Source organism: Sphaeramia orbicularis, chromosome 7, assembly GCF_902148855.1.
Source record: "Sphaeramia orbicularis chromosome 7, fSphaOr1.1, whole genome shotgun sequence".
Taxonomy (NCBI): domain Eukaryota; kingdom Metazoa; phylum Chordata; class Actinopteri; order Kurtiformes; family Apogonidae; genus Sphaeramia; species Sphaeramia orbicularis.
This window is the reverse complement of record NC_043963.1, coordinates 799093-817407: the sequence shown is the minus strand read 5'-3', so window position 1 is coordinate 817407 and position 18315 is coordinate 799093. Positions and strand designations below refer to the sequence as shown.

General features: G+C 44.3%; 1 protein-coding gene and 1 pseudogene across 1 annotated transcript; one reads left to right on the top strand and one right to left on the bottom strand.

Moving 5' to 3' along the window:
- Positions 1–1338: 1338 nt before the first annotated feature.
- On the top strand, positions 1339–11613 carry LOC115421960 (PHD finger protein 20-like; annotated as a pseudogene).
- Positions 11614–12604: 991 nt separating this feature from the next.
- On the bottom strand, positions 12605–17306 carry LOC115422255 (replication factor C subunit 2-like). Its single transcript, XM_030138484.1, has 6 exons — positions 17044–17306; positions 14906–15011; positions 14705–14806; positions 13676–13934; positions 13337–13597; positions 12605–12824 (listed from the first exon to the last, which is right to left on the bottom strand). The coding sequence occupies exons 1-6, from the start codon at positions 17282–17284 to the stop codon at positions 12711–12713; spliced, it is 1083 nt and encodes a 360-aa protein (XP_029994344.1). The 5' UTR covers positions 17285–17306; the 3' UTR covers positions 12605–12710.
- Between the last annotated feature and the right edge of the window lie 1009 nt (positions 17307–18315).

The following is an 18315-nucleotide window of genomic DNA, read 5'->3' as shown; positions in this document are numbered from 1 at the left end:
TAACCTCCAAGGATCCAGTAGACATGAAGCATTCCGACGGACTGGTTGCATAGGCTGGATATCAGATAGCATAGCATAGCATGTCATATCATGTATTATATCATGTATATTATTCACATTTGAGCAGGGAAAATCCGAAAGATAAAGTAAGCTGCACCAGCCCCACCAAGGACTGTTACCATGGAGACTAAGGAATTAAAAAGTGAAAATAACCATTAAAAAACCTTTACCTAACCCTTAAACTAACCATGAACTAACCTTTAACGCTCTATTAACTGACATTAACTAACATTTGCCTAACCCTTACCCTCACCCTACCTGATCTATTCTATGTAGTTCTATGTGTTCTACCTGGTCTATTCTATGTAGTTCTATGTGTTCTACCTGGTCTATTCTATGTAGTTTTATGTGTTCTACCTGGTCTATTCTATGTAGTTCTATGTGTTCTACCTGGTCTATTCTATGTAGTTTTATGTGTTCTACCTGGTCTATTCTATGTAGTTCTATGTGTTCTACGTGGTCTATTCTATGTAGTTTTATGTGTTCTACCTGGTCTATTCTATGTAGTTCTATGTGTTCTACCTGGTCTATTCTATGTAGTTCTATGTGTTCTACCTTATCTATTTTATGCCATTTTATGTGCTCTACCTGATCTATTCTATGTAGTTCTATGTGTTCTACGTGGTCTATTCTATGTAGTTCTATGTGTTCTACCTGGTCTATTCTATGTAGTTCTATGTGTTCTACCTGGTCTATTCCCTGTAGTTCTATGTGTTCTACCTGGTCTATTCTATATAGTTTTATGTGCTCTACCTGGTCTATTCTATGTAGTTCTATGTGTTCTACCTGATCTATTGTTTGTAGTTCTATGTGTTCTACCTGTCCTGCCTCATGTCTGACTTTAACTGGATAAATGTACATGTTTGACGCATAGACAGTGACATTTATGTGTCAATATAAATGGAAACACAGTATCTATTTGGATTTGGATTTAAATTCATAGTTTCAGTCGTGCTGCGTGTGCTTTGGCTTACCCTAGTGTTGATATGTGGTTGTAGTGCATCTGTAAACTAGATACAAGTATGTGCACAGCCTTAAGACATGCAACAAACGGAATAAAAAAGGTAGTTAAGGTTAAAGACACTATTGATTGTGACCTCTGACCCCATGAAAAGAAGCAGCACTAACGTTTACAAACATCTGGTGTGTGTTTGTAATTCTTTGGTTCGTCTTTGTTCAATTGGTTGATTATTTTGTTGATTATTTCGGTCATTTGTACAAATTTTGTCCATTATTTTATTCGTTTTGTTGATTATTTTTGTCCAGTTTATTATTTATTTTTTTCTCTAAACTGTACGTCAGTGATAATCTTTTGTCGGCGCATGCGCACTTTTGTCCGCTCAGTGGGACGTCACCCAGTGCACAAACCGCTCCGGAGGTAAAGCAGCATTTTTTCCCTGTTGTTTTTACACCTTTATGGGTAATATTGACGTGTTTATGGTTCATGCGTCCATGTGTTTCCATATTAACCGGGGAGAGGCGTCATTAAAGCTGTGTTTTGAATCCGTCCAGCGGCTGTTGGAGAGACTTCACTAAGGCTAGTGTTAGCCTGTTAGCTCACAGAAGTACACTGAATGAAGCACAAACTGCACGGTCTAATGCAGACAACGGACCGGCTTAACGGACGTTTGAGCGCGTCCTCCGGCCCCCTGCCCGCTCTGTAACGGGTTTATATCCCGGTGTTAATACTGTGTTACAACCTGATGAGCTAATAATACAAACATTAATTAGCATTAGCTGATAACCACTGTCAGAGACCTAGCGAGGAGGCGGGACTAAGGGAAGAATGACAACACTCCGGACCAATCAAAAGTCCTAACTGCCCCCATAGAAACCCGTGAGCCAATCAGCGTGTATCGTAGAGAACGGAGCTGACCCGTACATGTCAATAAACAGCTTTGAAAGTTCATTTCACGGTATCAGAGCCGCAGGACGTGTGTGTTCGAACCACATGTATGATGTGTGCCATACATGTAACCTTTGACACCGTTGACGGATTGTTTCTGCGCGTTTGCACCAACTGAACTCTGAAGTTTACAACCGTTATTTGGAGACGGCCTTTGTGCGTATTACGCCATCACGTTACGTAGAGTTGACGTTCTCTCAGTGTACGCCTTTTTTTTCCCCAGAGTAAATTGTTTTTAAGTAATTTGCTTTAGAAAACAGCACAGTTTACAATACAATATAGCTTTTTTCAATTCAAATATACAAAAATAACAAACAAAACAACAACAACAACATTTGCCAATAGAAGATATTATAAACTGTAAATTGGCTTAGAGTCTGGTTTTGACCAACTATATGTAAAGTGTCATGAGATAACTTTTGTTATGATTTGGCTTTATATAAATAAAAATTTGATTTGATAAATGCTTAATTATAATCATGTACAGAAGGAAAGGAGAAAAGAAAAAAGGATAGGAAAAAGATAAAAAGTATGCCAACTTATACCAGGGATGTGCAAGTTCAGATGAGTTATATTAAGGGAAGTACAGATTTCAACAATTTTGATTGCCTTTCACTTTAAGAGTACTTAATTGGGAGAATGTATTGTCTGAAATTATTATAGAATGCAGTAAAGCATGGCTTTTTGCTGAGTATTTACAACAGTGAAGTCTCAGTGTACTCCTGTTGTAGCCACATTAGAGGAAAAGCATGTGCGTTTATGTCATTTATCACTGGAAATGTGGCAGATGATCAAAATAAAGTTTTTTAGAAACAATTTTCAGTCCTTGCTTTAAAGCAGCAGCTTTAAAATAATATATGTTATTACACCAGTTACATCCATAGAAGAAGATTTTATTGCCTTGAAATTCATGTGTATTTATAAACTGCCCTTTTTTTTTTTCTTTTTTTTTTAAATTTTCATTTTTAACATTTTCAGCATGTCCAGATTTGGATGAACATCCCCACTTTAGCACTTTGAGATCCCACTGAATGAAAAGTGCGTTATAAATGCAAATTATTATTATTATTATTGTTGTTGTTTCTGTTGTTAATTAATGCATAAAAATGTATTTCTTGAGTTCTGGGCCTTATTAATCAATATCAGTATTTATTGGTGATTATTAGTTTGTTCAGGATCCTGAAAACAGCTGAAACCTGAGGAAAAGGTTTCATTAGATAAAATCATGGGAAATGAACAGTGTGATGACATGCGGTGGCTGTGGGGCAGGTCGTCCAATAACCGAAAGGTTGGTGGTTCGAATCCCAGTCTGTCCTTGTCATGTGTTGTTGTGTCCTTGGGCAAGATACTTCACCCACCTTGTGTGGAAACTTAAGGCGAGTGTTTGCATCCTTCACATAAGATGCATGTATTCGTTGGTTACGCTTCCGTATTGTATCGAACACAGTCAAACAGAGCAGCAGTGACCAAAGAAACACACACGGACAAATTTACTGAAACAAACAACTGAATCATGTGATCGTCCCTTTAATGTTGTTGCAATGTGTTGTAGATCGCATTTGTGCTGTTTGTGGTTGATAGTGGTAAACAGATGAACAAAGCCCATGGAACAGAGACGGTTCCAGCAGATGACGACATGGAGAATTCTGACCCAAAGAAATACTGAACATCTGTTTATAGTGACATCGATGACTGATGATGACGAAAACAGGTCTGGAAGGGTTGGACCATTTAGAGAGGAATGAGTACACCACTACCCCTTACAACTAGGATTAAAGGGGGAAGACCAACAGGGAGGGGCCAAGGGGTGAATTTGGATTGGGCCTAAGATTTACTCAACCAAATGTAAATGTGCTACAGACTGGTTGGTTCCACTAACTCTGTCATTGTCCACGTTGGCCTGATTCATTTGTCAAACATTTGTTCCAGATGAAGACGCCACCCGATAGGTCGGGTATCACCTTCGAGGTCGGTGCTCAGCTGGAGGCGCGAGATCGGCACAAGAACTGGTGAGACCATGAGCAGAAACGCATCTGTAGTTTGTCCGGTTGACGTTTCCTGCGCCGTGACAACTTTGTGATGTATGCTCTCAGGTACACGGCGACCATCGAGAAGATCGACTACGACAAAGAGCGAGTCCTGATCCACTACCGCCAATGGAGTCGACGCCACAACGAGTGGTTCCAGTGGAGCTCCCCTTATCTGAGACCGCTGGAGAGAGTCAGCCTGAGGAGACAGGGCCTGAACGCACCAGCACCGGTAGGGCATTAGTAAGCACCTGAACACACCAGCACCAGTAGAATAGTGGCACACACATGTACCTGAACGCAACCAAACCAGCAGTGGAAGGACAGTAGCACGCACATGTACCTGAATGCACCAAAAACTAGCACCAGGTGGACGGTAGCAGCATATGTACCTGAATGCACCACAGTGAGCACACCTCTAGTGAGTCAACCTGAGGGGATGGGACCTGAATGCACCATGGCTATCTCTGGGTTGAAGACATATTTGCCATCTAACAATGAAGTGTTCATGTTTTCTCACATTACTCCTGTCTGTTCAGATGTTTGTTTCAGGGTCAAAGGTCATGGCTTGTTGGACAGACTGTCGTTTCTATCCCGCCAAAATTCTTCGGGTCAACAAGGACGGTGAGTGGCTCAGTTATATACATACACTCCTCTAGTGTTAAATCAGTTATATACATACTGTTCTCTAGTGTTAAATCAATTATATACATACACTCCTTTAGTGTTAAATCAGTTATATGCTTACTGTCCTCTAGTGTTTAGATCAGTTGTAAAATACTGTCCGTTAGTGGTAGATCAGTTATATAAATACACTCCTCTAGTGTTAAATCGGTTATATACTACTGTCCCTAGTGTTAGATTAGTTATATATCGATTCTTCACTGTTTTCCCTGATGCTTTCCAGTTTTGGAGCCAACTGTTTGATATTTTGATGGAAATTACTGAAACCGTTTATTATCATATAATTTTTTTCAGAATAGTATTTTATGACACTGTGATTTAATAATTGTAAAGAGTTAATTTTCAGTTTGGTTTTGAAGATAGAGATGTGTAAGTTGTAGCTGTGCAGGTGATAGTCCAGCTAAGGCAGGGGTCAGCAACCCTGGTCCTAGAGAGCCACTATCCTGCATGTTTTAGATGTATCCCTCTTCCAACACAGCTGATTCAAATAATAAGCCTATCATCAAGCTCTGCAGAAGCCCAGTAAGGACCATTGGGTGTGCTGGAAGAAGGAAAAATCTAAAACCATGCAGGATAGTGGCTCTCTAGGACCAGGGTTGCTGACCCCTGAGCTAAGGGGTTAACGTGGACTAACTGTGAGTGTGTGTCGGTCAGATTCATACCACGGTGCGGTTCTTCGACGGCGTGGTCCGGACGGTGAAGTCCACCAAGCTCAAACCAGTGGATGAGGTGAGAACCTGAGGACTGTGGATGGTGTGGGCAGATGATGGCTGGAGTCTCCGCGGTTGGCCCTTTCCTATTATGGGTCGTTATGTTCCAGATCTCATCTACGCATGTGCATTGTAATTTGTCAGAACTGTCAGAATGGCTGCTAGTACGAAGCGGAAGAAACGAACAGGCAGGAATATATTCATGTGAACAGTAGCGGTAAGTGCACATTCATTGTATTCTTTCACATTATAACGTTTAATAATTGAAATATTTTGAAGCAAGCAACCATACAGCCTGTCATATAAGTATTCAGCGCAAGTCGGAGGCAGGGCAGTTATCCGTCAGGGAATTCCCTGGGGTCTCCCGATTCAATCAGGATCTGTAACTCTGCAGCACAGGACTGGTGAAACAGGTTATTTACTTCACGTTCATTAAAAGGTAGTCAGAGTAAGTCAGAAATGACCTTACTCTTTCTGTAGCATATATGTCATTTCTGACTTACTCTGACTACCTTTTAATGAACGTAAAGTAAATAACCTGTTTCACCAATCCCGTGCTGCAGAGTTACAGATCCTGATTGAATTGGGAGAGCCCAGGGAATTCCCTTGCGCTTGCGTATTGCGCTGAATACTTATATGACAGGCTGTATGGTTGCTTGCTTCAAAATATTTCAATTAATAAAAGTTATAATGTGAAAGAATACAATGAATGTGCACTTACCGCTACTGTTCGCATGATATATTCCTGCCTGTTTATTTTCTTCCACTTCGTACTAGCCGCCATTCTGACAGATATGCAGTGCACATGCGTGGAAGAGACGGATTCCGACAGATTACAATGCGCATGCGTAGATGAGATCTGGAACATAATGACCATATACGAAAGGGCCAACCACGGAGACTCCACTGATGTGTGTGTGTGTGTCTGTGTGTGTGTGTGGGTGTGTGAACAGAAGACAGGTGTGATAAAGGAGCAGTGGGCAGTGAAGGATGGGAGGGAAGGAGACAGTGAGGAGGAGGAGGAGGAAGGAGGTCCAAGGGAGGAGGAGGAGAAGAAGGAGGATGAAGCAGAGGAGGGAGAGGAGAACGTCTGGGAAGAAGGAGGAGGAGGAGGAGGACGAGGACAGAAGAGGAAGGCTGAACCTTCATCCACCACAACACCAGCAAAGAAGAAACCTGATGAGAGTGAGTCACATGACTGAGCAGAACCTGTTGTGTACTTGAACGCACCATGGCCAGCACCGGTACTGGTGTCCCTGTAGCCGTGACTCATAGCTCCTCGTCTTTCAGGCAGAAGCAGTAGGGCCTCCCGGTCAGCCATCAGAGCCGACTACGCGGCGCTGGCCTTGTCTAATCCCGCCCACAATGGACAGAGGTAAATGTCCACACATCTCCACTGCCGTCCTCACAGGAGGACATCAGTACTGGCTTAGGGTCCAAGTCCTCCTTGGTGGATCAGTCCACATCAGACCCAGACCTGGCTTATCTGGCTCATCCCAGACCTGGTCTCTGGTCTAAGATGGTCCTGGTTTATATGTGAACCTACAGGGCAGTGTTGAGTGAAGGTGTTTGTCTGCTGGCCTCTTCATACATGGAGGTGTTCCAGTGAAGCTCCATGCAGCTTTGAAACGCTGGTTGACCATTGACTCGGTTGATCCAGACAACTGTGACTCCCCACTCCACCAACACCATCACCCATTAACCCCCCCCCCACACACACACACACACACACACACACAGATGGGGCTGTTGTTGTAGTGACTGTGTGTTTGTGTCAGATGTCCTGTTGGAGCGCCAGGCCCACCTGCCCACCACCAACAAATACAGCCGGGAACCACGTAAGTAACAAACCCAGACCCTGTCAAAATCAGACCCCTGGTCCAGGTCCAGGTCCACTTAGCTTCACATCTCTGTGTGTTCAGTTTACAGGGTGATCAAGAACCAACCCCCCCCATCCTCTCCATCGAACTGGACCACAACCCCTTCAAGTGTCTGGCTGTCGGCTGCACCAAGTCCTTCAGGAAGGCCAGTCTGCTGCACTACCACATCAAGTACTACCATAGCGAGCAGCAGGCGGAGCCAAGGGCGGGGCCCGGGGCGGAGCCGACACCCAACAGGTCCACAATTAATGACCAACTGGTACAAGACCCAGGTCTAGCATAAGCGGTTCCAGGTCTGGGTTTAGACCTAGATCCTTGTAGGGCCCTAAACCCAGACCTGGATCCTGGTAGGGTTTCGGAGCCCAGGTGACCTCTGACCCTCTGCTCCTCTTTCAGGAGGAAGTGCCCGTTGTCTGAAGGAGACGACCTCCTGCTGGACAGGACAATGGAGAGCAGTTGTAACCATAGAGACGGAGAGCAGGGCGCCATGGCAACAGGTTAGCCACCCACACGTGAGCAGCCAGTGTGTTTGCAGGTGTAGAGTTCAGAGGTTCCATGAAGATGGTGTGTTTTATCAGAGGTGAAGAAGGACGGAGGCAGAAAAGAGCGGAGACACGTCCTGAGAGACAAACTGAAGAAGAAGAAAAAGAAGAAGAAGAAGAAGAGTCAGTCAGGTGAGTGGGAGGTGAGGGGATGTCTGTAGATGTGGTCCTGGTGGACCTGGTCCAGGTCTATGAGGACCTCAGAAGCTGTTTTCAGATGGTTCCTGCAGCAGTTCCACTGGGAACGGTTCATACCGTTCTTCGAGCCCATGACGGCTCATCAACAGGGCGTCGCTTCGCCTCCAAAAACAGAAAAAGGGGGACGTCGTATTGCTACTGTTTTGTCCTTCGACACTTACTGTAGATGTAGTAGGACTGATGCATGATGGGATAGGTTGAAGGAGAAAAAGCACGTCTGCAAGTGAATGCACAAGTGTCAGTAAAGGAACTCTGCACAGATGGTTCTGATTTAATGCAACACAGAACTGTAGGATTGGCTTCTGTGCCGTTTTCCACACTCACGTTTTCTTGGTTTGTTTATTTTTCTGCTTCTGAGCTGGATCGACCTGCTGACGTCACAGTTCGTTTTACTTGGTGCCTGTTGGGAACCAAAAATTAGGTTCCCAAATGGTCTGATTTTCAGTGTGAACACGTGGGCTGGAATCAGATGAGGAGTGGGAACCGTGCTCGGTTCTGGTGGTTCTGAAAACCGCTGTAGTGACGTTAAAGCCACGCCTCTGAACATCTGGGTGTGTGATGTCATGTTCTTTGTTCAGCTGGTCGCCTCCCATGTGTCAGGAACTCGGGAGCAGTGACGATGAAAAACGGCGTGCGCCCCCCCCTCACCCTGAAGCTGAACACCAGAGCCATGGACCCTCACCCCCCAGTGTCTGAACGCTGGTCCACCATATGACTCAATGTGTTTTGAGAACCTGCTTTAAAGACTGACTCGCCTTCTTTCAGCCGACGACGGCAGCGATGGTCAACGCTGACAGCCGAAAGCGGAGAGGACACGCCCTCTTGGCTGGTTGCTATGGAGACAGAAGAGCGCTGTGAAGTGGTGAGGTGTGTGTGTGAGGTGGACGAGGAGAACGACTTCATGATTCAGGTAAAAACATTAGACAACGCTCCCCTTTAAACCAGGCTCCACTGGAGGAAAAAACAGGTCTAAAGTCACCGGATCCACATCGGACTCAAACCTGGTGGATCCGTGACTTTACACCTGCAGAGTCAAACACAGGGGGCGGGGCTTCTCCAGGTGTTTGACTGACATGTTAGAGCAGTTGATGTTAGAGCGGTGCTACTGTTCCTACCGCGGCATCCCCGTTCCTACGTGGCATTCAGGCATTGTTTATCAGTCGACTGGTTTGTGCAGCAGTGACGTAAACGCTTGTTGAACCTGCAGGTTAAGCTCCGCCTCCAACCATGATGTCATTCTCTAGTCAGCGTGTCTGATGACCATGTTTTTCTCCAGATAATCGTTAAAACAGCCTCCAACAATCTGACGTTAGGACGCCTTATGGTCACCGGTCATATGACCCACCAGTACCTGACCCACATGCCCTGAATGTGGGGTTGGGTCTTGGGTCTGGGTTTGGTTCTGGTCTTGGTTCTGTGCTGTGGCCTTTTATCCTTGTTCATATTCATTCCTTCAGCGTGACCAGACACTCACATATGGAACGTCTTCAACACAGTCTACACTACTGACCTGTGTGTGTGTGTGGTGTGTGTGTGTGTGTGTAGTGTGAGTCATGTCAGTGTTGGCAGCATGGGACGTGTATGGGTTTATACGAAGACAGCGTCCCACACAACTACACCTGCTACTACTGTAGACACACAACAGGTAGGAACACACACAAACCACATACACATGACACACACAAACGAGACACACAACTGACTTAATGGCTTTCATACTAACTGGGTCTGGTGTGTCTGTCTCTGTGTCTGCGTCCTCATTCAGGCTGGAGGCGGGTTCATCGGTTGCGGCCGGAGCCTGATTGGCTGTTATCAGGTCACATGTTTGGTCTGTCCTGTGTGAAGGAAAACTACTTTGACATGAACTCGTCCACCATCGGCCACACCCACCACCTGCTGGCGCACATGCACAGCCTGGGTCATGTGATCAGCGGCCTGCAGCTCAAAGTCAGCCTGTTACAGTGAGTACACCCCCACCCCACCCCCATCTGGTGCCACCTTGGTGGTTTCCCATAATCCTCTCTGTCTGTCCTCACACATGCAGCTCACCATCACACCCCGATTTGCGTCTGTGGCGGTTACCATGGCAATGGGAGGAGGAGGGGCTGAGAGTGATGGGCGGCGGCGGTCTGAAAGGTGACATGAGCGTTTGTTACGTCAGCAGCGAACACTGTTACCAGAAACCAGGAGCATCATGGGAGAAATCTGAGGAGGACATGGTAAGACTGAGGACCACAAACACGTGTGTGTGTGGACCAGGACCAGGACCTGGACCTGGACCTGGACCTGGACCAGGTCTCACATCCCTCTGTTTGTACAGGACCTAAAGACAGAAGACGTCCAACAGGAGGACACGCCCACAAACCCAAAGACGGAAGACATCCAACAGGAGGACACGCCCACAGACCCAAAGATAGAAGACATCCAACAGGAGGACACGCCCACAGACCCAAAGACAGAAGACGTCCAACAGGAGGACACGCCCACAGACACACACAGACATGACAAAACACAGCCACAGCCCCACCCACAGCCACCTCCAGCCAATCAGAAGGCGGTGTCAGAGGTGCAGTGTCAGCTGAACCTCCTGGACCACATCGACAGCTGCCTCAGCAGATCAGTGACAGGATGGACGCAGATGGAGAAGGAGCTGGATGGTAAGGACACACACAACACACACACACACACACCACACCAAACAGATGGAGGACATGTGAAGACCTGGTCCTGGTGGTTCCTGATTGGACAAAGGAGGAGGTCCATCTGGTCCAGACTCCTCCTACTCTGGTGTTTCCTGTCCAATCAGAAGGAGGACATGTCCTCTCTGCCTTCTGTCTGTCTGGTCTTTGATCTGTCTCCAGTCCTGGTTCTCACCTGTCCCCCCCCCCCCCCCCCCCCCCAGTCTTGGAGTCCTGGTTGGACCACTCAGGTGAACTCCAACCTCCCGACCCTTTGTCCCGCCTCCCGCAGCTCAAACAGCGAATCAGGCGCCTGCTGTGTGACCTGTGTACGGTGAGGCGTCTGTCCGTCTGCCGCTGACCTCTGACCTCCAGACCCTGAAGGACCAGACTGACTCCAGTCAGAACCCAGGACGGCCCCCCAGTGGACGAATTAGACTCATTAACAGGACTAGTTAATGAACCAGGTTGAACCCTGATGAACTGGTTTAAATCGACAGTGAAACCAGTGGATCGACTTCTGCTCACAGTTGAAGACGTTTACATTTCAGTTCTGATCTGTGTTGTTGTTTGATGGATCAGTGGTTTTTCTACATGAAAGCTCGAGAACATCAGAACGTCATCTGCACTTCCAGCTGTCATCATGTGACCTGGTCAGGACCGGAGCTGGTCCTGGAACAGCCGGTTCAGTGTAAATAGATGTTTGTAAGAACCGACTGTACAAAGAGCAGATTTATTTTATTAGAAGAGGAACCCTTCAGTTTGTTCTCATGTTCCAACAGCTCAGATCTTCCCATCCTTTCAGTGTTCGAGTCCAGTTGGACTGGACTTTGTTGGAAGTCCAGTTGTTCTGACCTGGTGTTAAACATCCTGATCATTGAACTGTTCCTCTGCTCACTGACACAAATAAAAAAGATTTTCAGACATTTGTGTTGGTTCATTCTCTTTATTTCACATAAACATTGAGTTTATCCTCCACATGATATAAACCCTAACCTTAGAGGGTTAGGGTTTATATCATGGGTTTTAGCCTAACCCTAACCCTCCTACCTTCTAACCCTAACTGTGAGTGGAACCGGTTCTTCTTCTCCTTCTGTTGTGTTTGGCCACCGCCTCCTTCTACTTCTACTCTTCATTTCTTTGTAGATTGTGTTTGTGGGTTGGTTGCCGTGGTGACCGCCTGCTTCTTGTGGTGGACTGGTGACGACCACATCAGACCAGATCAGTCCAGATCCAGGAGGTAAAACCCAAACCAAGACCACATCAAAGATGAAATTACAAACACCACAGACATGTAAAGCAGATATGGAGCTGTTTGGTCCTGATCAGTGATTACTGATCAGTATCCTATCAGTAGATGCCTCATGATTGGACTCGTCATTATACACCTGAACTGTCAGTGGTCTGCCCCCTGGTGGAGAACTCCAGTACTGCAGACAGAACACCAGGTTCAGCTTGGACCTGTTTTGGACTGGACTTGCTGGTACTGATCTGTGTCCTGGACGTTTAAAGTAAAAACTTTGCTTTGAGCTGAATATTCTGACCTGTGGACATGCATCAGATTTTATTTATTTATAAAAGTCAAACTGAAGGCTTCTATTCCAACATGAGAAGTTAAAGGAGGTCATTGGGTTCCAGTGTGATGTCGAACAGAACCGGGTTTGTGTGGTTCTGACCTTTGAGGAGAACGGAGGAACTACCTGACTGTCCTCGCAGCTGCACTCGTTCATCACAGACCAAACCAAACCCGCATTCGGTTGACATTGAATGTTTGTGGGTTCTGTGATTGTGAGCAGCACACGCCTGTGATCAGATCTGGATGGGTTCTGCATCTGGAACCCAACAGTGCACGCAGAACCTCAACAGACACCGGAAACACATGAACCGTGGATGTGGAAGAAGCAGAAAACACACACCGATCAAGTCAGAACCGCTGACAATCTGATTTATTACAAACACTGCACAGGAAACCACCAGAACCGGATCAGAACCCACCAGAACCGGATCAGAACCCACCACCTGCATTCAGCAGACAGCAGCAGGAGGCGCCGTCTTAGAACAGAGTCGAGCCAACAGCCCCGACATCTGCAACAGAGAGTTCACACCTTCAGCCACTCGCATGTGGGTGGAGCCCACCTCCTGAGGAGCGCAATGGACACATAACAGACACACAGACAGACAACAGACAGACACGTTAGATCTAGGTCAGATCAACAGCATCATCCATTTAATGTGGTTTTATTATCATCGTTGTTGTTGTCATAGTTGCTGCCGTCATCATTGTTGTTTTTGTTGTTGTAGTCATTGTTGTCATTATCATTGTCGTAGTTGTCGTCATCGTGGTTGTTGTCGTAGTTGTCATCATTTTTGTTGTCGTTGTCATAGTTGTTCTCGTCATCCTTGTTGTCATTGTCGTCATCCTTGTTGTTGTCGTTGTCATAGTTGTTGTTGTCGTAGTTGTTGTCATAGTTGTCGTTGTCATTGTAGTTGTTGTCGAACTGTTTACCGTCTGAGTCTTTTGTTTGTTCAGGTGAACGGCGTCAACTTGTTTGACATGTTTAATGTTTGTCTTGAACCTTCGTCTCCATTCCAGGGACGTGGCTGGATGTGACGGGGGCGTGGCTGAATGTGAAGGGGGTGTGGCTGCTCACCTTGATAAACTCCAGTTTCAGGTACTCGGCCATCTGGTACGTCTTGCAGACCCTGAAGATGTTTCCAATGATGTCCTCCGGGGAGTAGCCCAGTTTCCACAGGTGTTCCATGACCCTGAATGCCTCGTCGATGTTTCCGTCCACGCAGTGTCCCAGCATGCTTTTCACCAGCAGAGGGTGGGGTTCGTCACACACTTTGAACACATTCTCGCTGTTGATGTAACCGAAGCCGGAGTTGGTCGACTGCAGGTTGTTCAGTGCCTGGAAAACCAACAGAACCTCAGAACCCACATGCAGACCGGTGACACGGATCAGACGTTTCCATGGAAACCTCCCGACCTGCCTCATGTCGCCCTGCGCGGTGAAGATGACGGCCTCCAGCCCGTCGTCGGACACCGCCAGCGCCTCCCTCTCCACCACGTCCTGCAGTCGGTTGAGGATCTGAGCGTCCGTCAGTTTGGAGTAACGCAGCACCGCGCAGCGCGACTGGATGGGCTCGATGATCTTATCGGAGGCATTGCAGGCCAGAGCGAAGCGCGTGGTCTTGGAGTAGATCTCCATGATCCTCCTCAAGGCCTGCTGAGCTCCGTCCGTCATACTGAAGGAGAAGCAGGACAGTGGTCAGCACAAACACACCGGTATAGACGACAGATGACAGAAGACACGCCCACAGGGGTGGACGTCCAATAATAATGCCAGGAAGTAGTCAGTGGTCATTCTGATGTGACGCCGTGGAAACACCGGATCAAAGACGGATTCCATCTGTGACTTCAACGGAGCTTTAAAAAGAGAGGAGGTGCAGATCCACCTTAAACCAGGTCTGGGCTGGATGGCAAAAATATCATACCAACATTTTTACAAAGAAAATCACAATCTGGATTTTATCACCATTCTTTACGTAGATGTTTGAGACTAATTTGCAAAGTTTTGCTGCTTAAAGTCAGAGCTTGTGTCTGTGTCCGTTTGATTTGGTTCAACTCTGTTTCCTCTGTCTGTGGGTTAGGGTCTGTGGGTTTGGGTCAGGGTCTGTGGGTCAGGGTCAGGGTCTGTGGGTTTGGGTCAGGGTCTGTGGGTCAGGGTCAGGGTCTGTGGGTTTGGGTCAGGGTCTGTGGGTCAGGGTCAGGGTCTGTGGGTTTGGGTCAGGGTCTGTGGGTCAGGGTCAGGGTCTGTGGGTTTGGGTCAGGGTCTGTGGGTTTGGGTCAGGGTCTGTGGGTTTGGGTCTGTGGGTTTGGGTCAGGGTCTGTGGGTTTGGGTCAGGGTCTGTGGGTTTGGGGCTGTGGGTTTGGGCTGTGGGTTTGGGGCTGTGGGTTTGGGGCTGTGGGTTTGGGTTTGGGGCTGTGGTTCGGTCTGTGGGTCAGGGTCTTTCACCTGTCGGCCTCGTCCAGGATGATGATCTTGTGTCGTCCTTTGGGCAGTGTGACTTTCTGCTGAGCGAACATCTTGATCTTGTTCCTCACCACATCGATGCCTCTGCAGATACATGACGTAATGGGTCACATGACGGAGTGGGTCACATGACATAACAGGTCACATGACATGGACCCAGCCCAGGCTGAGGTCTGGTCTCACCTGTCATTGGAAGCGTTCAGCTCCAGGACGGCGTCTTTCATGGAGGCCCCCAGCAGAGCTCGGGCCAGACACAGTATACTGGTGGTCTTTCCTGTACCAGGAGGACCTGGACCACACACACAGATACAGGATTAGTACAGATACAGATTGAGAGGACGGACACAGGTGAAGGAAGCACCATCTGCTCCTCTGACAGGTTTCTCAATGAACAAGCTCTGAGAGCAGATACAATCAGATTACATATGAGCAGATACAATCAGATTACATATGAGCAGATATAATCAGATTACATATGAGCAGATATAATCAGACTAAATATCAGCAGATATAATCAGACTAAATATCAGCAGATATAATCAGATTACATATGAGCAGATATAATCAGACTAAATATGAGCAGATATAATCAGACTAAATATCAGCAGATAATCAGACTAATATCAGCAGATATAATCAGACTAAATATCAGCAGATATAATCAGATTACATATGAGCAGATATAATCAGACTAAATATCAGCAGATATAATCAGACTAAATATCAGCAGATATAATCAGATTACATATGATCAGATATAATCAGACTAAATATCAGCAGATATAATCAGACTAAATATCAGCAGATATAATCAGATTACATATCAGCAGATATAATCAGACTAAATATGAGCAGATATAATCAGACTAAATATCAGCAGATATAATCAGACTAAATATCAGCAGATATAATCAGATTACATATGATCAGATATAATCAGACTAAATATCAGCAGATATAATCAGACTAAATATCAGCAGATATAATCAGGACTAAATATCAGCAGATATAATCAGATTACATATGATCAGATATAATCAGACTAAATATCAGCAGATATAATCAGACTAAATATCAGCAGATATAATCAGATTACATATCAGCAGATATAATCAGACTAAATATGAGCAGATATAATCAGACTAAATATCAGCAGATATAATCAGACTAAATATCAGCAGATATAATCAGACTAAATATCAGCAGATATAATCAGATTACATATGATCAGATATAATCAGACTAAATATCAGCAGATATAATCAGACTACATATCAGCAGATATAATCAGATTACATATGATCAGATATAATCAGACTAAATATCAGCAGATATAATCAGACTAAATATCAGCAGATATAATCAGACTAAATATCAGCAGATATAATCAGATTACATATGAGCAGATATAATCAGACTAAATATGAGCAGATATAATCAGACTAAATATCAGCAGATATAATCAGACTAAATATCAGCAGATATAATCAGACTAAATATCAGCAGATATAATCAGACTAAATATCAGCAGATATAATCAGACTAAATATCAGCAGATATAATCAGACTAAATATCAGCAGATATAATCAGATTACATATGATCAGATATAATCAGACTAAATATCAGCAGATATAATCAGACTACATATCAGCAGATATAATCAGATTACATATGATCAGATATAATCAGGACTAAATATCAGCAGATATAATCAGACTAAATATCAGCAGATATAATCAGACTAAATATCAGCAGATATAATCAGATTACATATGAGCAGATATAATCAGACTAAATATGAGCAGATATAATCAGACTAAATATCAGCAGATATAATCAGACTAAATATCAGCAGATATAATCAGACTAAATATCAGCAGATATAATCAGATTACATATGAGCAGATATAATCAGACTAAATATCAGCAGATATAATCAGACTAAATATGAGCAGATATAATCAGATTACATATGATCAGATATAATCAGACTAAATATCAGCAGATATAATCAGACTAAATATGAGCAGATATAATCAGATTACATATCAGCAGATATAATCAGATTACATATCAGCAGATATAATCAGACTGTTATTCAATCCTTTAACCTGCTGTTGGTTTGAGTTTGAAAAAACATGGATGTTTTGTCTGTGAATCTTCTTCTATAATAATGTAATTTCAGTCCCTTTGTTTCTAATCTTTTATATCTATTCTGTATTTTAAACCTTACTCACATTATTAGTGTTTTAATTACCTTTCCTCCTCTATTTTTAAACCTTTCTTTGACATAATTCTTGGTATATTCCTGTGTTTCACCTGCTATGATGATGTTCGGGACGTTTCCCTCCCGGGCGAACACCTCCAGGCGGCTCACGGTCTCCTCGTTCCCCACGATCTGGTCCAGTTTCAGGGGTCTGTATTTCTCCACCCAGGGCAGCTCATAGGCGCCTCCGGGACCTTTAGCCGCGGGTTCTGCGGCCTCAGTGTCCGCCTTCTGTCCGCTCTCCGCCGGCCTCCGCTCTGAGTCTGTATCCATGTCCGCCATGTTCGCATCCATGACACTGAGCCCGCCACTGACGTGATACGTCACTGAGCTGACATCTTATTGGCTGACAGAATGTACAAAACGACTTTGATTGGCTGAGAACTATGCGTCATGACCTCGCGATATTTAGTACAGCAACAGCGTGAAGGCTGACAAACATAAACAGGATTTATCCTGTAGCAGAGTTCCTCAAGAAAAGATTTCAGTTTGAGGTGGATCAGTGCTCCTTCTGCAGTGGTACTGATGAAACCTTAGAACACTTATTTTTCTTATGTCCTGCATCACACTGTTTTTGGTCAGACATAAAAAAAAAAAATTGGATTTCACAAAAAAATAATGATATTCCATGTTTTAAATTATATCATATTATTTTCTGTATGGATAATTAGGCCTCATCTGTTTCCAATATTATTATAATATAATCTTTATTATTGGGTAAATATATCCACTGTGCAAAGTGAAGAAATAACAAGTCCTCCTTTTCTGGATTTACAAACGAATTTAAAATGTTTGTCTTGTCCCTAAGAATATTAGAAAAAAACAAAATTGCAATGAAAATAAGACAGAACGCTGCTCCTTACTTATTATTTTAATTTAAAAGGTCTTCTCTGTTGCATCTCTGCTCCTTTACTTTAATTTAAAATGCCTAATGATTTGCATTGTATTGTATTTGAATGTATTTCTGCTCTTGCCATCATATCCCAATGATTTTTGTACTTTATTTTATTTATGTTCATTTGTATTACTATGTTATTATCCTTAATGAGAGTTTGTATTTTTCAAGTTAAAAAAAAAAACAAAAACATTTGCAGAACAACACATTACTTGTCATGATTATTATTATGAATAATAATAATAATAATCATAATAATAATAATAATAATAATAATAAGAAGAAGAAGAAGAAGAAGAAGAAGAAGACAATAACGCAGGATCAAGGTGTACGTTTTATTGAGGAAAACATAAATGGACACGGAACCGAACATAAAAAAAACAATGGTTAATTATATTGACAAGGTTTTTTCTTTATGTATTTATTTAAA